This window comes from Penicillium cosmopolitanum, assembly GCF_028827165.1.
Source record: "Penicillium cosmopolitanum strain IBT 29677 chromosome Unknown utg000008l:1.0-4398992.0:1.0-4402845.0, whole genome shotgun sequence".
NCBI classification, from domain to species: domain Eukaryota; kingdom Fungi; phylum Ascomycota; class Eurotiomycetes; order Eurotiales; family Aspergillaceae; genus Penicillium; species Penicillium cosmopolitanum.
This window is the reverse complement of record NW_026622678.1, coordinates 2,689,127-2,706,995: the sequence shown is the minus strand read 5'-3', so window position 1 is coordinate 2,706,995 and position 17,869 is coordinate 2,689,127. Positions and strand designations below refer to the sequence as shown.

Here is a 17,869-nt window from a genome sequence, read left to right as displayed (position 1 = left end):
TACTATTGTACATTATTTCGGACATGGGTGTTTCTAGGTGTCTTTTTTTTTATCAAAACTAAGCAGCATTGAGTGATCAACTTCGCTCCAAACAGGTTTTCAGTGGAATATAACAGTTTATCTTATGGGGTTTCCGGTTGAATATGGTTCAAGTTGGTAAAGTATGGTTGTAAACTTTTCACTAGGCACTAGTTATCTGCTAGACTTCTTGACGCATAGTAGATTGCCCCGCCACGCCCAGACAATCACCTACCTTGCAGGGGCCAAATACGAGGTGCGGCTGATGAGTGTTCTCAACTTCCTTTCCCATGTCATATAGCGTATACTGGCCCCATTATGTCGAACTTATCGTTTGGGAGCGGGAATTCTGGCTTTCAGCTAGGGATCAACAGTGGCTCAGTCCACTACCATGCCGCAGGTTCGCAGTATCAGATTGGAATGGCTTTTTGCGGGGTTGGGATGATGACCACTTTCTACCATAGAACAACCGGAGCCGGGTCCAAGCCCACTGTCGACCGTTCCATTTCCTCGGGATCCAGACTTCGTTGAGCGTGGAACCTTGCTTGATGACATCCGAGACAAGCTCTCTCTACCAGGGGAAAGAGTGGCTCTTGTTGGCTTGGGCGGTATTGGGTTCGTGATATCGAAGCGAAGCTCACCTCATTACACCACTGACATTCTGAAAGAAAATCAAAGTTAGCGATTGAATATTCTTATCGATTACGCGACTCTGCTCCCCAGACGTGGGTATTTTGGATCCATGCTAGCAATGCAGCACGGGTTGAACAAGGATTTCAGAGGCTCGCCGACCGCGTCAAGATACCAGGGTGCCAGAGCCCCAGTGTTAACATATTTCGACTTGTGTATAACTGGCTCTGTGATGAAAAGCACGGACCCTGGGTTCTTATTCTGGATAATGTCGACGATGATAGTCATTTTCGTCAGCCTCTGGTTTTCAGCTCTCAAAACCTGCAGTCGGAGGCAAGTTTGGGTTCTCAGTTTGATGACTTCAGCCATGCGGGAGTCTCTGGTGAAACTATCTTGCAGTTTTACCTCGCGTCCCACACGGTAGTATTTTGATCACGACTCGGAGTGCGAGTGTGGCTTCGAGATTGGTTAGGGATGCTAGCAGCATTACCGTTGATCCGATGAATAGCTCGGAAGCATCTTCTCTCATGAAGGCCAGTCTCGGAAATCAATCCAGCCAGGAGGGCATCGAAGAGTTGTGCAAGGTACTTGAGTTTATGCCTCTGGCAATTACTCAAGCTGGGGCATATATTAAGAGACGAGCACCCCGTTGCTCAGTCCTACAGTACCTGGATGATTTCCAGACAAATGATCGCAAGAAAACAAGACTTCTCAAGCATGAAGGGCAAGGTCTTCAACGTGACGAACAAGCCTCAAACTCAATTCTGATTACCTGGCAAATATCTTTCGAGCATGTTCGGCAAATCAGAGCCTCTGCCGCAGATCTTCTCTCTCTCATGAGTTTTTTCGATCGTCAGGGCATTGAGGAGAATGTTCTTCGCATTCCTTTTCATGCAGAAAGGGCGAAAAAGACGAGTTCAAGAAAGACGCGACGAGATTCGACGGATAGCGATGTATCCGACGCAGATTATGAGCTTGGAGAGGATATCGTCATATTAAAGGATTTCTCCTTCATATCCTCAACTGAAAATGCACATACCTTCCAAATGCATTCGCTAGTGCAGCTTGCGACACGATTATAGCTTGAGCACCACGGTCAAATTTCCCGATGGAGAATCCAATTCCTTCAAAATATCAGCTATCAGTTTGGTATCTCCGAGAATGCTTATTATGAATGGAAAATACGCCAGGGGCTTTTCCCTCATGTCAAGTCTGCGCTCGATCACCGCCCAGACTCGCTGGAATATTTGGAGTTGTGGGCTTGCGTGATGGACCGAGGAGCAGCTTATGCCGTCGTAAACTATAACCATCAAGATGGCCTTAAAATGGCCTTTGAAGCATTGGAGGCAAGGAAGAGAATTTTTGGCCCCCAGCACGACAATACCCTTCGAAGCTCAGCTACGATGGGAGCAGCCCTGATCTCAGCGGCTCAATATAAAGATGCCCAAAGTATCCTAGAGACTACGCTAGCGGATTGCGAGCTTTCAGGAAAGGAAGGTACTAAGGTCGACATCATGTACTCACTTGGGGTTCTTTATCATCTTACAGGACAGCAGTTGAAAGCCGAGGCAGTACTGAAGGAAGCGGTAGAGAGAACATCAAGCAAATCTTGGGAAAGCAGACATGATACTATTATTTTCATGCATTATCTCGCAAAGATTTACTGCCAGCAAGGTCGTTATCGCGAAGGCGAGGAGCTAGCATTACGAGCGAGGGAGAGCTCGGTGAAAGAATTTGGAGAACACGACACTGCCACCTTGGGCTCAACGACTACACTGGCCCATTTGTATTTTGTCCAAGGGCGATATAGAGAAGCTGCGGTACTGCAAGAGCAGACACTGAATTATTGCGAGGCGCTTTTTGGGAAGGAAAATATCAGCACGCATGACGTGCGCCATACTCTGGCGAGGACATACAACAAACAAGGACATACTGCGGAGGCCGAGAAACTTTACTTCCAAGCCAACTCCGGTTACATTGAAATTCTAGGAGACGGACATAAACTTGCAATAGAGTCTTCGGCTGAGTTGGCTGAGTTCTTTCTCTCACAAGGTCGATTACAACATGCTATACCGATACTGGAGAAAAACATCGAGAAATGCCACAGAGTGATGGGAGGACAGCACTCAGCTACCATTAGATATTCCTCCAAGCTAGGGTACGCCTATTGCCTGCTTTCTCGATTCAATGAGGCCGAGTCAGTCTTGAAAAACGCACAAGAGGCGTTGGAAAAGAATTTTCGAGAGGAAAACCACGCAGAGCCCCAGGAGGACATGTTATCGCAAATTCTTGCTTTCAACACTCTTGTGACTATTTACCATATCCAAGGGCGGCTAAATGAAGCAAGGCCGCTTCTCGACAAGCTTGCAGAAACGGGAATGGAAAAAGAAGGCGGAAACGATCTCAATACATCGCGCTATGTTGAAAATTTGGAGGCCTTCAGAGCCCATGCTAGCACTATATACACATTGTAAGATGGGAATGCTCGTAGGCAGTCTGCGTTGGCAGACGGGTCGATCGCGAAGAGACAACACCACCACACTCGCAGAGTGCAAGTAGACGATAGGCAAGCGTGACGCTATAGAGAATCAACAGAACGAATACCAGAACCTTTCATAAGCAGTATACCGATACCGCAACATCAGCAGCCTCAGTAGAACATTTTCATAACAGAAGGGGGAACATGCATGTTGAATTGATAATCTAGAAGGAAACTATTTATCCTCCTTGAACTAAACAGCAGCCTTGTTGCTAAGGCCCTAATCACATGACTCCGAGATACTGATGTTGAGAGCAGGAATCCCCACTACAACATGAAGATTTCTGAGGTACGATAAAGAAATACTCGAGAATTTCTCTAACGGAGTAAAATCAACATAAATAACCTGCAAAGCCTTGCCCTAACATAAATAACCTCACTTCCAAGGTTCATGTCACAACGAGACGGGGGATTCCAAGGTTTTCATCACTGCCGATAAACCTATATGATATTTGCCAAAGCGAGGCGGGCCAGGAAATACTAGTATTAATAAAAATTGACCTGGCATATCCACGAAAACTGGCAAGATACTGTAAATAAGATGGATGATTCCGTGCTTCAGTTAATTGATTGCGCTTTTATACCCACACATCATCCAATTATAATCATTCTTTCCGTCCTTGCTACCTCCTGCTTCTTCACCCAAGCAAAATAAAGCAATACTGAACCTTGGAATGGAAATCAAATGAATATTACCTCCACACTCAGTACTCATCGTGTCGCCGAAAATTCCCCATTCCATTCCCCATCTCCTGCCTTCCCAAAGCAGTCATATCAAGAAGATGATAAGTCGAAAGAAATAATCTCCAGCCCCCTCGACGAAGTCTCATAAGTATGAAAGACCTCATCCCCCTCTCTCAAAAACGAAGAAAGACCAAAATACCCATTCCCAGGCTTCCAAGTAATCACCTCACCATCCCGTTCAGCCTCTTCCCAAGCCCGATGAGTCTTGGCAGAGCTATAAAACGGGAACTCCCATCCCATCCGCTCGCCAAAAGCAGTAACCTCCTCAATAGTCGCAGTCGCCACAGCCGCAAAGGATGTATCCCTACTATGTAAATGGCCTAGCGGGGGGATATGATCCATACACAGAGAACAACCCACACACCCGGCTTTCTCGTGCGGGGCAAGCATGAAGTGGTAGATTATCAGTTGTTTGCGGTTTTCGAAGAGGTCGAGGAGTGTCTTTTCGCCGCTGGGTGTGTCGAATTTGAATCTGGAGGGATTCGGGATTTGGACCATGGGTAGGTTTCGGCGGCTTTCGGCGAGCTTTTGGAGAAGGTGGGTTGATGCTTTTTCTTGGTTGAGGAGGTGTTTCCGTGCTTCTTTGAATTCCTCTGCGGTGACTATCTTCTTCTGTGTGGTTATTAGTATATGCTTGAGACCAGGTGTGATTATTTATTGTTATGCCAAGGCTGAGCCATGGCTCGACGGTATCTGACTGGGTACTATTATATTCTGGATATCCCTCGGTTCATAGTGGTCGGCCCGGCTGTGTCGGGCTGCTAGCACATACCGGCTGATCTTTGTCCATTGTGTCGGATGAGTTTATATTGACCATGGAAGATAGGGAGTAGAATACTAGAAGTGTGTTCAAGTTGTTTCAAGGCCCTTGTTACTTTTCTTTCCTGATGTCCAGAGTGAGGTATCCTGCGGTCGTTAACTCAAGGTTTTATACGAAGTGCTGCCCAGGTGGTCATGACTAACCCGAAAGGTTATTCAACGAATGTGACATCAACACCGTGAACTTTGGTAAGTATCAACTTGGAGTATCAGTTGAAGCACATTTATCTACAAGTAGGTAGAATCTACACCGAGTACTCGCCAGGCGCTACGGATTACCATTTCGACATGGTAGAACCGGATTTTCAAATTTTTTTGGATTCCATTGTTCTTTTTGTCGGCCAGACCTGGTTCGAGTCTCGGCTTCTTTCTAAGTTCGAATCGCTCGAAGCGAAGAAAAGAAGAAATGCACATCACAACCTCGTTTGTCGCATTGAGCCCATGCACACACGCCAAATTGGACGCGTAAATGTATTAAAACACCAAGACCAGACCAGACCAGACCTAACCAATCCCACAATTCCACAAAAGCAGCGATCGCGCAACCTCATTTCATTTCTCATATCAACAGGGTCTTTTTTTAAAAATTGAATCTGCTCGTTTTCTCTCCATCTCTCTCTCCCGTACGGAGCCCAGATCGACTTCAGGAACTTTTCTGAAAAAGGAGTAGGGGGTGTTAAAGCCCCTTTCCTATTTCATAAAGTCCATCCACCCAGAATTTGACACCACGTCCGATGAGCATCAAAAAGTCGGAGAAGGACGCTTTCGAAACGACAAAGAGGCGAGTGCAAATGGGCGGCGCGGCGGTTGAGGTGGAGGGGGTCGGGGAGTCAGAGATACGGCAAGAAAGAAAAAGCGTGGGACACAGTTTTGGCCGAAGAACGATCAATGAAACCGGACGAGAGGGATATGTGAGAGACGAAGAGAGACGAAAGACATGGCGCGAGTGAATTGGTGGGGATTTTTAACGGAGACGGCGGGCCTCACGCTCAGACTCGAGCAGGCACAGGATGTCGTCAACCTTGACTGTAGGTGGGTTAGCGGGGTTGTGTGTGGTGATGGTGGGATGTTGGTGGGATTGCGGGTGTCCAAAATTTCCAATATCCAAAATTCCGCATTTCATGATTTGCTGGTCCGCCGCTTGAATGTGACATCGGTGTCGTTTGTTTTTCTTTGGTGACTTGTGATTCCTCCTCTTCTTGGACGGTTTGGAAATTCTGGACACTGCATCGCACCGAGTTTATCGAATCGCATACCTGGGCCCTTGACGTTACGGATGATGGAACGGGAAGTGTCGTCCATGAACTCGACGCGGACCTGGGTGACACCACCACGGGAGCCTGATCGAACAAAAGTTAGCCTTTCACTGCCTTTTGAAGAGTCGCGATTCCAAATTCGAGTATTATCCGGGCCATCGGCGATCGTTGGAGGGCAATGGCCCGGCGGAGGTTGAAATCGAATTTGTGGGAGAAATTTGCGGTGCTGAGAGCTGGAGGATAGACGTACCGGTGCGGCCGAGGACACGGGTCACCTTGACGAGCTTGACGGGCTGCTTTGCGGAATCCATTTTGGAGAGGATAGGTGAGCTCGAACGAGGTTGGTAGTTTCGGGGTAGACGGAAGTTGGTGGTTGAAGATGATTTTGCCTTGTGTGGGTTCCAAATTACGCGAGGGCTCAGGGCTGTCGACACCTGACCCGGCAGGCAGAAAGTGAGTCAGCAGGGTGAGTCAGCAAAGCTGAGTCAGAATCATCGAGTCACATGACTAGAGATGCTGACTCATGTGGTGGGGTTGACACCTTACTGCCTGACTGCCTTACCGCCTTATATGTCAGGCAGAACTACTGTCTACGCAGTAGACTTTGGTAGAAATTAAATTCCAATACTTACTTAGTAGAATAAAATTGGAGAATATTCATTTTAATTCACTTGAAAGAGTTCAATTATATTCCCTTTACTCACTATACTCACTCACTTCCCATTCCCCCCCTTATCTACACGTGTGTCGTCCACTGCTGTCACTGGCTCCGCCACTGCCTTCTACTGCGGTACACCGGCCGGCATCGGCTGCCCCTCCAATTTCTGCCGCAACAAGCTCCCCTCTTCACTTCGCCATTCGATTCTTAATTGCACGCCCTTTCCTCCTGTCGCGTAATTGACTGGTAAACACGATCTTCTCTACCTCCCTCCACCTTCATTCCCCTCCCCTTCTCAATTTTCACGACCAATTCCCACCCCGCACCCCGCTACAATGGATCTCGTCAACCAGTGAGTCACTCCAACAAAGAAGCTATACCATTCCACCACTAACACCTCATTCAGCCTCGAGGGAAGACTCCTCTTCGCCGTGCCAAAGAGCAAGTCGCCCCCAATTTCAACACTGCTGTCCCACATTCGCGCGGGCGCAGTCATTCACCAACCAACGAATCCAATTACTAACACACTCTCTAGAGGGCCGTCTCCAACAAGCAACCCTCGACCTCCTCGCCGGCTCTGACGTTCAATTTCGTCGCGAAACCCGCCTCGACATTGCCCTCGTCAAGAACCTTCCCATCGCCTTGATCTTCCTGCCCGCCGCCGACATCCCCACCTTCGTCGGTGAGGGCCGCGTTGATATCGGTATCACTGGCCGCGACCAGGTCGCCGAACACGATGCTACCCTGCCCGCTGGCGAGGTCTCCGGCGTTGAAGAGATCCTCGACCTCGGCTTCGGTGGCTGCAAGCTCCAGGTCCAGGTCCCGGAGAAGGGGACATCACCGACGCTTCCCAGCTGGTTGGTCGCAACGTCGTGACCAGCTTCACCGCGCTGTCCGACGCATTCTTCTCTAAGCTGGAGGGTGTTGCGCCTGGCTCCAAGCTGCAGACCAAGATCAAGTATGTTGGCGGTAGTGTTGAGGCTGCTTGCGCGCTCGGCGTTGCGGATGGTATTGTCGATCTTGTTGGTACGTTGAACCTTAATCCGAACCCCCCATTCCGAGCTGCAATAATTTTGGATTTTTTGGGAGATTGCGATTTACTAACTTCCTCCCGCAGAATCCGGCGAAACAATGAAGGCTGCCGGCCTCAAGGCTATCGATACCGTCGTCGAGAGCACCGCCGTCCTCGTCAAGTCTCGCAACTCCAAGTCAGATGTCCTCAACTTGCTCGCCGCGCGTATCCGTGGTGTCATTACCGCTCAGCGTTTCGTTCTGTGCCAATACAATATCCCCCGCACCGAGCTGCCCGTTGCCACCAAGATTACCCCCGGAAAGCGTGCCCCCACGATCACTGCCCTTGAGGAGCCTGAGTGGGTGGCCGTCTCTTCGATGGTGGAGAAGAAGCGCATCGCTACCGTCATGGATGACTTGATTAAGGTCGGTGCGACAGATATTCTTGTTTTGAATATCGCGAACTCCCGAACGGATTAGGAGTCCCTCCCTTGGTTAGTATGCCATGATAGTACATGAGTATCGATGGCAGTAGAGGATGAATAGTGATGATTTTGTTTGCTTGGTCTGTGAAACCAGACCCTTTTTTCTTTCGGGCGTTTTCCGTTTTGTCTTCGTCCTTTCCATTTCTTTGGATAATGATCTGTGTTCCGGCCGTTTTGAATATTGTTTGTTTCATGATTCGGGTTTTTTCTTTTTGCTAGATGCTGGGAAATTAAAATGAACATCGCACATAGAAGCATGGGGGTTATACAGCGAGTCTAAAACTATAGCAAAAGTTGTTCTTATATACCCTTCACATTTCTGACCCGTCCATTGGATAGTCACATCCAGCTTGATGTCTACAAAAAAGAAAAGAAAGGATAGTAGTTAGTTAGTTATGTGAGATTTACTATATGCCTCAGGCATATAAGATCGGGCTAACTTAGTTAGTCATAACTAACTAGTTAGAGTACTCCCACTGGCATAATAGCCTCCCCCTTTTCTTGAAAAGCGTCAGTGAATACCAGGAAAGTACTGCAAGCCACACCTTAACCCTTTTTTTTGGAATGGGATGTACTCATATTAGTATACAGTAACTATTTATAGTCAGTATAAATTATACTTATATGTATACTGTGATGGAAATTGAATCCATGGATGCTAGTATGCCATCATGGAGGATGAGAGAGATGAAGATGAAAGTGTACAATGATGATCTAGAACAAAGGGGAGAGAATGGAATATAGGACAACCTGGAATGCATGAGGCATAGCCTCTAGTTATGGGAGGAATTTGAACTGGATGAAATGGAGGATGACACAAAAGCCCCCAGAGCGATACTAGTAGCTAACACTAAATAATAACGCTGCTATCAAAGGACAAACATGCCACAACGGTCACAAAGAAGCTGTGTAACCTTTTACAATCGATTCACCTAAGAGGTTGTTCATGCAGAATGTGTGTGGTTTATTTCTAAAATCTACCTATCAATGCAAAGCATGATCACTTGACTGGGCCGATTATATCAAGAAGCTGACATAAAAGCTTGCCGGACATGCTCTTCCAAATGAAACACATTATCTACTCCCTTCCAGAATATGGAGTCGACTCGCAGAAGGCCAAGACGGAGGCAAGGCAGAACATCGGCCTTCAGGCGCATGTCTCGGCGCACTTGGTGGAGAAAAGTAACCCATTTATCCGCCTCGCTCCTATCAAGGGAGCTTGTGGCCATGTGCAGAATTTGGAAACATATGGATGAAAATGCGGTCGCACTCCAGGCTGGCCATAGGGTCTCAAGGTCCTCGGCCTTTAACTCATGAATAAACTCAGCTGCTGTTGAGATGCAGGCTTCTGTTTGGATTCGGGCCTGCGCACGCGCAATAATATAGTTTGAGTTATTCAATTTTTCGACAGTGGGGTGTTGGAATGGCCTTAGGATAGCTCTGCAAATACTCAAATGAATATAATGATAGTTCATCTCGAGAGTTCTCTCTAGTGCCACTGGTCTGTCTTGATCTGATGATGAAGACGATGGTGCAACTATCTGACTATGCCACGAAAAGAGTTCTTGAAGCAGTGGACCAGTCAATGCCACGGTCTTCTCATAATCTGTACGGATGGCGTTGATGGCTCGAGGAGAGCTAATTTTGGTAAGCTGTGAATAACGATAAAATAATGGACAAGCGGATTCACTTACTATAACTGGATTAGAACACGGTCGAGAAGAGAATCGAGTTCCGCTCGCTTCTTAATGTTTGACCAAGCTGAAGGGTGAAGGCCACTGACAGGATAATCCTCTTTGCTAGGACTTGTCACGAGCCAATTATCATAATGCAGTAAAGGTGGCCTACCAAGACTCAATGCAAGCCATTTGTCTGTCGAATAAATGAGATAAGACAGGCAACGTCGCTGAGAGATTTGCCATGAAGGTATTCTCCACGACTTTGGATCCAAATGCAAACCGAGGGTGTGAGCGCAAGCAATTAGAGTGGCGAGTTGGGACCATTTGAAGCCACTATCCAATATAATTGGGTTTGGATAGGGTCGAATGGTCAGAAGAAGCATTGTCTGTACGATACATAGCTTCGGTGCATGTATCTCATATGGAAGTGCTTTGTTGATAATTTCATAAAGTGCCGCACCTGATGGCTTTTCGTATGCGAGATCAATGCAAAGTCTTTCGTCAAATTTAGTGAAGGGCTCGACTATTAGGTATACACTCGCAAGAAGGTATGGCGGGCTGGTTCCGGGATTTAGCTGGCCTGGTGGACCAAGCACTGGGTAATCCGATGCGACGATCCTCTCAAAGATATTGATGAGCCTGAGACCAATATCTCCAGGGACCAAGGATTCGAGCTCCTGCTTCAACTCAACCGTTGAAAGATTATTGCATCCATTTTCCTCCCTGCTGGCAGCAAATATTGACCGTTTTGACAATAGAAACTGCGTTGGGTCGGACCCCAGGATACAGATTGGATATTGAGGTTTTTGAAGTGAAACGCCCCAGATGTGTCGTATTGATAGCGACTTATCAGCAAAGGGTCCATGTCGCCACTACTGCCGAGCAATTGTGGTGTCATTTCATCTTGGGTGTCGAGGCAAATTGAGGGGCCCTCCTCCTGCATAAGCAATGGCAGGCAGGCCGTTGATGGACCTCCATCCCCCAAATGTCGAGTTCCTGGTGGCCCAGGGGATGGATAATTGAAGCTCCCAGGGCTGAGCCCAGTGGCCCATGTGCTATCCCCAAAGCCACCCGCCAATGAAACTCGGGCTCCCTCAAAAAAGTCCTGAAACCCTTCAGGTACAGCGTCAACTGAATCGTGGGCCCCATCACCATAAATTGACATCAAATGATCATAGTGAACTGATTCACCAACCGGTGAAACTTCATGTAATCCTGAGTGTGGGTCTACCTCAGCTTGTTGAGGGATCTGTGGGTGGATCACCTCAGAAAAGGGTTGCCGTAGCCTTGAGGTTGGCTGGACGAATGTGCACTCCTTCCCGTGAAGTGTGCAAAGATAACAAGGAGGTGTTATATCAATGCGACAAGCTGCCTTCCTAACCCGACAGGAATCACAAGCGCGATCTCGCTTACTCATGTACCTGCGACCTCTTCCTGACATACTTGCGTTGAAAAAATTGGCCTGGGTACATGTATTATTAGGGAATGCAAGTGATGAGGGGGTAGGGCGGGGGCAAAGTTTGTGATCCGTAGCCAATGATATTAATCAAACACCGCATCCTATCACTTTTCCAAAGATGAGGTTTCCCCGGCCTTCGACTGCCCCTGACCACCCATTTTCCTACTACAGATTCATCATTGTCATGACCAGGCTGGTTATTAATTTGAAATTCAGAAGTGAGTACATCAAAATATACCTAATGGTCATGAGCTGCGGCTGTGACTAATGCGAATTGGAATCTTAGGGTTATCAGGCCGAGGGTCCGTTCCGCTAAAAGCTTTCCATCTCCCGTGCAGCCGACTACGGGAAAGACTTGAAATTAGCCATGGAATTTCTAGTTAATTTTAAATGCAAGATCTTTCATTGGATTTGAGAAAAAAAGCGGCTTATGCAGCTGACAAGCAGAGACCGAAGGAAGTTGAGAATATTAAAGGGGCGAATAGCCACAGGCAAAAGCAGCAGCAAAGATTCATGAGGGCGATTGAAGATATTTTCTGGCTAAGTGTTGGAATGGGAAAAAATTCAAACGAATTATGAAAGTATTCATGTGGGTTAAGAGTTTGACCGACATCATGATATTTATTCATCCCCATATTATGTGTGCATGTTGTATCCAAAACTATTCGTCACGCTTCCCGAAATGCACCTCCCGGAGGAGTCGACTCGTATCCTCGATGTATACAAAGCTTTGCGAAAGTCCTCTTTCTGGGTGATTGTAGTGCGCAAATGCATGGGGCATGCCTGGGTACCTCTTAAATGTAACATCGTTCCCAGCCTCCTGCATAAGACGACCATAAAACTCCCCTTCATCTCGCTCAAGATCAAATTCTGCTGTGATGATGTGTGCCCTCCCAAGGTTTTTGAATGAAGGAGCAAGCACAGGTGTGCAGATCCAATCCTTCGTCAAAATCCTTTCTTGGGTATCTATGACTTCTTAGTACAGGCATGAAGTGGTTCTCAAGAAAGGGAAGATTTACCGTCGTCATCGCCTAGCCAATACTTCAGGAACCATTGCTCTCTACCTAGGGGTCCCCAAGGTACATCATAGTATAGCAAGACGCTTTCGTAGGGACAAGTAGTCTCGTTCAGCTCCCGGGTTCTTAAACAGTAGCGCATGTCTGTCGCCGGAACTATGATCAGCTGAAGTTTCAGGTCAACCCCGTGGTCGCGGGCAAAATGCCCAATTACTGCAGTCATTTGACCTCCTGCTGAGAGGCCTCCGATAGATACACTAGATGGATCAATATTGAGCCTAGAAGCGTTGGTGATTGTCTGTCCAACCATTCTGCGTCAATGAAGCAAACTACCAGCGGCACGGGGCATTTGACTTACCCATTTCACTGCATCCCATGAGTCGTAGATGCTGGTTGGATAGGGAAACTCCGGAGCCAGTCGATAGTCGACATCGATCACTTTAATTTGGGCATTGTTGCACATGTGCCGACACCAAGCAGCTTCAGAGTTGAGATTTCCAAGAACCCATCCACCTAGAGTCAAGAAACAAGAGTCAGCAAGTCAATGTTGGCGAGTGGCAATACAGCATCAGAGTATATGTACCTCCATGGAAGTTCAAGTGAACAGGAAATGGCCCTGGACCTTCCGGCGTATAGACTCTGACCATGATCTTTCCGGCTGGTTGCGAAACCGGGATCTCTATGTCCTCAACATGAAAAACCGGCGGCCCTTGATTGAAGTCAAAATTGGGTTCTCAAAGGTCCTAATTTAAACCACGGAAGCTCACAAGCCAGACTTACCCGGGCATGTCGGGTAGGTGAAGCTGTACGCAGCAGGACTTTTGCGAAATTCTTCAAGAGATAGCTCGTCGGCTCTCACCATGGGACTGCCGTGCTTTTCCCATAGATTTACCCATTCGGGATCCAAACCACCCAAGAGCTTGTCTGGTATAGACAAGCGTGAATTCTTCTTCTCTTCTACCACGGCTGTTGTATATGTACCCGACATTGTAATTTGCCCAAGAAGCGATTAGCTTTGTGATAAAGAGAAATTGCAACCTTCAGAAAAGGCAAAGAATAATAAATCGTCAATCTTAAGCCAATGATAAGATTAAACAAGCCAGCAAAAATGCGGGAGTGTTCGTAAATTAAGCCACCTGCCCTTGAATACACTGCGGATATATTGCAAGGCTTTGGTTGGCGGCATTGGGCAAATATCGGCTCCGATCTAACCTTAGGAAGCCACCCGATAGGCATTGGGGTGGGGTCTTTCTATCTGCGGGGAATGCGGGCTATCCCAGATTCGTTCCCAACCAAGGTCAAAAGTTCCACTCATCGAAGCGTCGTTTAAATTAACATGTCGTTCCTCTTGTGACTCATGCTGGGGTAGAGGATAGTTCTTTTTTCTTGTCTCACCTCGCGTTGACAAACCACACCATACATACAGATCTTGTTCCGCCGAGATGGATTCTGTCTTAGCCGATAATCGGAGAGAAAATCCAGAAGAAAGCCCGAATAAAATTGACCAGGATCCCACAGGTCTCCATGTTGGACTCCGGCGTATCCCAGACAAGTTCCCACCTGTCGCACTACTGATCCTTGTTGTCGAGGTATGTTAGCCGCCACCGCATGCCAATAGCCAAGCTCGTTCACTACGGTAACACCTACTAGCTTGGCGAACGGTTTACTTACTTTGGTCTCAGTGGTCCAATCCAGAATTATATCAAGTGCGTCAAGTCTGAGGCTCAGAAATTAGTGAATATATTGCGGACTACGTCTAACTTCTTTTACTATCTAGTAATCCCTATGATCCAGGATCAGACCTCCCCGGTGCGCTTGGCAAAGGGCAAGCAGTCGCATCCGCGCTTGGAAACTTCTTTAAATTCTGGGCTTATGCCTCCACCATTATTGGTGCGATCATTGCAGGTACTACATATTCCCCAGGCAGCTTGCAGTATTGTTGCTAATTAGTCCACCAGATCAATATATAGGCAAATTTAAAGCCATCACACTCTCTCTGGGAATTTACATCGTGGGCTTGACCATCCTGGTTGCTACTTCGACGCCAGCTGGGATTCAGAGCCATGCTGGTTTTGGTGGTTTGGTTGCTGCGATGGTCATCATTGGCCTGGGAACAGGCGGAATCAAGGCCAACGTGACTCCCATGTGTGCTGAGCAATACCAAAATTCAAAGCCGGTCCTGAAAACGCTCAAATCAGGCGAGCGCGTGATTGTCGATCCTGAATTGACAGTCCAGCGACTTTTCATGTGGTTCTACTGGGTCGTCAATGTCGGGGCTCTCTCGCCCTTGATTACAGTCAATGTTGAGGCCAGGAACTCCTTCTGGCTCGCCTATTTGATTCCATTGATGTAAGTTGGGACAAGGAACGTCTTATGTAACACCCATTAATCTCTATCAGCGCAATATTACTCTCGGCTATTGTCTTCTTGTCCGGCCAGAAGCGATATGTCAGAGTTCCTCCACAGGGGTCCGCTATTATTGATGCATGCAAGGTCTTGAATATTGTCCGACAGGAAAAACATTTCGAAGACGCAAAGCCATCAGCTCTAGAGGCTGCAGGCCGTTTGAGCAAGTATTCATTTGCATCTTCACCGCGCTACACGGATCAGTATGTCACAGATGTTAGGCGAGGTTTTAGAAGCTGCAGAGTGAGTCAAACTTCACCTTTTCCAAGAGTTATGCTTATAAGCCTTGCAGATGTTTATATTTTTTCCATTTTATTTCGTTTGTTGGGTCCAGATTTGGAACAATCTTATCTCACAAGCTGGTCAAATGGCGTTGCATGGAACACCGAATGACCTTCTGCAAAACCTGGACCCGATCGCCTTGTGTATTTTTATTCCACTCCTTGACTGTGAGTCCCAACAAGATGATATCAGCAAACTATATACTCACAATTGTACTTCTAGTGGGCCTTTATCCTTTCCTTCGTAAGTTGAAGATCAACTTCAGTCCAGTGTGTCGGATCTTCACCGGTTTCCTACTTGTCTCGATCTCCATGGTCTATGCCAGCGTATTACAGCATTACATTTATATTTCTCCGGCGAAAAGTATACACGTGTGGATTCAAGCCCCTGCCTATATCTTTGTCGCTATCTCCGAGGCATTTGTCATTGTCACTGGCTTGGAACTTGCCTTTACACACGCCCCGAAAAAGTGAGTCAACCGCCCCCCCATGATATTTCTTAATTCAATCTAACATCCTACTTCAGCCTGAGATCATTTATCTCTGCGCTATTCTGGCTCATGATCGGCATTGCAGCAGCAATCTGCATTGGTCTAACCCCAGTGTCGCAAGATCCATATCTTGTCTGGATGTATGGATCTCTAGCAATTGTGGGCTTTGTCGCGGGGTGTGCTTTTTACCTTTGCTTCAGAAAGAGTGACTCGCTTGATCCGGATACTTCAGGACTCATCGAAGGGGTTCCAGTTGAAGGGAACAGGGAACATGTTACGCAGTTCGCTGATTGTGGCAAATCCAGCGAACCATAGTAGTCAGATAACTGAAGTAACCTACAGTATCCAAAATGTTTCCTTTTATCAATTTTACTACCTTATTTTTCCGTATATCGCATATACAAGTAGTAATGAGATGCGCCGTCTCAACCAATTGCCTCTTGGTCTTTTTTTTAAAAAAAAAAAAAAAAAAAGAAGAAAATATTTCCCCCTGGCTTTTCTCAGGTCATGTCTCAAATATGGCGAAAGGTGTAATTGTGGCAAAAGGTTTGCTGATCAGATTTTGACATACTTGTAATACTTTTTTCGCCCGGGCAGTATCCCTCTTCCTCAGTGGTGTTAACTTACTATGCACTGAGATATACAGAATTTGATGGTGGCCACTAGTTCCTCGCTGAAGCATATCTTTACCATTCTGGAGCTGAACTCAATTCCTCAGGCGAAGCTGTAGTTACGGGCACCAACCACAAGCTATGCCGCGTGTCCCCACAATGAATGCCGCCAATCGGAGCAGCTCTTAATTCAACCCGACCGTGATAGGCGTTCGTTTACACGTTAATCATACCCCAATCCTTGAAGTCTAGAGCTAAGATAAGTGATGTGGAATTTAACGAGCCAGAATTTATTATTCCTTGGAAACCGAGAAGTCCTCCCTGTCTTTATGTGCTTTAAACTAAAGAACCCCCAAGTCTAGACGAATTGAGTGCTAGTCACTTGATTGAGATCGTGGACACTGGCTTAGTCACGATGAAGAGCGAATCTGTGGTAATTATCGGGTGCGTTTTCAAAGGAAATCATCGTGCAGCTCCAAGTCACTAACATATTTCCGCAAAGTGCCGGCATCATTGGGCTGAATGTTGCCCTGGTCCTCGCCGAGAGAGGCTATGCCAGCCAAACTACCATCATAGCCGAGCACCTCCCAGGTGATACGTCCATAAACTATACTTCGCCCTGGTGAGTATGCTCACCCTCAATGCTGGCTATATATACTTTCTTTGTTTTCGTTGATACTAACGTGATCTAGGGCTGGCGCAAACTTCTCCGCCATTTCTGCAAGCGATAAGAATGCTTTGCGATGGGATAAAATCGGGTACAATCATCTCCTCAACCTTGCTGCAAAGGATGGGGAGCGGGCATTTGTTCGGGCAACACCCTCCACCGAGTACTGGGATGAAATGCCATCGCGCATGAAGCTCGATTCCATGGCCAGCTACCTAAAGGATGTGAGTCATTTACCAACAGTTGGTTATTTGCCTTCTTTTATGTGGGTCACTAATCAGGAAATGATACAGTATAAAGAGATTCCCAAGAAGGAACTACCGCAAGGTGTTGCATTTGGTATCACATTTACCACGATAACCATCAATGCCCCGATGCATGCCCACTATCTTCTTCAGAGACTCAGACATCAGTATGGTGTCCAGGTCATTCGCAAGAAAGTCTCAGATATCACGTCAGGCTTCCTCAACAAGGACACGGAAGTGGTTTTTAACTGCACCGGTAACGCTGCTCGTTCTCTGAAGGGAGTCGAGGACCCGAAGTGCTACCCTACTAGAGGACAAATTCTGCTTGCCAAGGCAACACACATCAACCAAAGTGTGATGAGACACGGGAAGGATTACGAGACATACGTTATACCACGCCCGTACTCGAAGGGAAATGTGATCCTTGGTGGATATATGCAGAAAGGAGTCAGGTGAGCAATATAAATCCAAGTATACTTTTGCATAGTATCATTATCCAAAAAACTAACTTTTACACAGCACGCCTGATACAATTGGAGAGGAGACTAAGTCTATCTTATCTCGGACCAAGGCGATGCTACCTGAGCTTGATTCGCCCGACACGGAGATACTCGCAGCGTTTGCAGGCTTGCGACCATCACGGGAGGGAGGTGCTCGAGTTGCCAGTGAGATAGTGCAGGTAAATGATTTGAAGAGAAAGGGCCTTATTGTTCACAACTATGGTGCTGGAGGGACGGGATTCCAAGCTGGGTATGGAATGGCGGTTGATGCGGTTGAAAGTGCCTTGGTTGAACTTCAAATTCTTCAACCGAATTCGGCAAGGACCATAAGATCGGCTCTCTAGAGCTAGTCTC

At 47.1% G+C, this 17,869-nt stretch overlaps 9 protein-coding genes across 9 annotated transcripts; 5 read left to right on the top strand and 4 right to left on the bottom strand.

The window, feature by feature from the left end:
* Positions 1-336: 336 nt before the first annotated feature.
* On the top strand, positions 337-1,730 carry N7509_007593 (uncharacterized protein; the record flags this gene model as incomplete). Its single annotated transcript, XM_056632230.1, has 4 exons — positions 337-418; positions 483-633; positions 687-1,058; positions 1,121-1,730. 4 exons carry the CDS (start codon positions 337-339, stop codon positions 1,728-1,730), a joined length of 1,215 nt encoding a protein of 404 aa, XP_056487781.1.
* A 243-nt stretch (positions 1,731-1,973) lies between these two features.
* N7509_007592 (uncharacterized protein) lies at positions 1,974-3,122 on the top strand (the record flags this gene model as incomplete). Its single annotated transcript, XM_056632229.1, has 1 exon — positions 1,974-3,122. The coding sequence occupies one exon, from the start codon at positions 1,974-1,976 to the stop codon at positions 3,120-3,122; it is 1,149 nt and encodes a 382-aa protein (XP_056487780.1).
* Positions 3,123-3,961: 839 nt separating this feature from the next.
* Positions 3,962-4,721, bottom strand: N7509_007591 (uncharacterized protein; the record flags this gene model as incomplete). The annotated part of the gene is made up of 3 exons (XM_056632228.1): positions 3,962-4,238; positions 4,296-4,543; positions 4,704-4,721. 3 exons carry the CDS (start codon positions 4,719-4,721, stop codon positions 3,962-3,964), a joined length of 543 nt encoding a protein of 180 aa, XP_056487779.1.
* Positions 4,722-5,714: 993 nt separating this feature from the next.
* N7509_007590 (40S ribosomal protein eS28) lies at positions 5,715-6,317 on the bottom strand (the record flags this gene model as incomplete). Its single annotated transcript, XM_056632227.1, has 3 exons — positions 5,715-5,776; positions 6,007-6,090; positions 6,257-6,317. The coding sequence occupies 3 exons, from the start codon at positions 6,315-6,317 to the stop codon at positions 5,715-5,717; spliced, it is 207 nt and encodes a 68-aa protein (XP_056487778.1).
* A 682-nt stretch (positions 6,318-6,999) lies between these two features.
* N7509_007589 (ATP phosphoribosyltransferase) lies at positions 7,000-8,155 on the top strand (the record flags this gene model as incomplete). Its single annotated transcript, XM_056632226.1, has 5 exons — positions 7,000-7,016; positions 7,071-7,155; positions 7,202-7,460; positions 7,484-7,690; positions 7,782-8,155. The coding sequence occupies 5 exons, from the start codon at positions 7,000-7,002 to the stop codon at positions 8,153-8,155; spliced, it is 942 nt and encodes a 313-aa protein (XP_056487777.1).
* Positions 8,156-9,182: 1,027 nt separating this feature from the next.
* On the bottom strand, positions 9,183-11,280 carry N7509_007588 (uncharacterized protein; the record flags this gene model as incomplete). Its single annotated transcript, XM_056632225.1, has 3 exons — positions 9,183-9,798; positions 9,855-10,600; positions 10,627-11,280. The coding sequence occupies 3 exons, from the start codon at positions 11,278-11,280 to the stop codon at positions 9,183-9,185; spliced, it is 2,016 nt and encodes a 671-aa protein (XP_056487776.1).
* Positions 11,281-11,959: 679 nt separating this feature from the next.
* N7509_007587 (alpha/beta hydrolase) lies at positions 11,960-13,302 on the bottom strand (the record flags this gene model as incomplete). The annotated part of the gene is made up of 5 exons (XM_056632224.1): positions 11,960-12,264; positions 12,318-12,612; positions 12,673-12,827; positions 12,898-13,023; positions 13,095-13,302. 5 exons carry the CDS (start codon positions 13,300-13,302, stop codon positions 11,960-11,962), a joined length of 1,089 nt encoding a protein of 362 aa, XP_056487775.1.
* Positions 13,303-13,756: 454 nt separating this feature from the next.
* N7509_007586 (Major facilitator superfamily domain general substrate transporter) lies at positions 13,757-15,807 on the top strand (the record flags this gene model as incomplete). The annotated part of the gene is made up of 8 exons (XM_056632223.1): positions 13,757-13,903; positions 13,965-14,020; positions 14,092-14,219; positions 14,273-14,663; positions 14,714-14,963; positions 15,013-15,169; positions 15,225-15,471; positions 15,528-15,807. The coding sequence occupies 8 exons, from the start codon at positions 13,757-13,759 to the stop codon at positions 15,805-15,807; spliced, it is 1,656 nt and encodes a 551-aa protein (XP_056487774.1).
* Positions 15,808-16,518: 711 nt separating this feature from the next.
* On the top strand, positions 16,519-17,859 carry N7509_007585 (FAD-dependent oxidoreductase; the record flags this gene model as incomplete). Its single annotated transcript, XM_056632222.1, has 5 exons — positions 16,519-16,547; positions 16,606-16,725; positions 16,796-16,994; positions 17,064-17,467; positions 17,535-17,859. The coding sequence occupies 5 exons, from the start codon at positions 16,519-16,521 to the stop codon at positions 17,857-17,859; spliced, it is 1,077 nt and encodes a 358-aa protein (XP_056487773.1).
* Between the last annotated feature and the right edge of the window lie 10 nt (positions 17,860-17,869).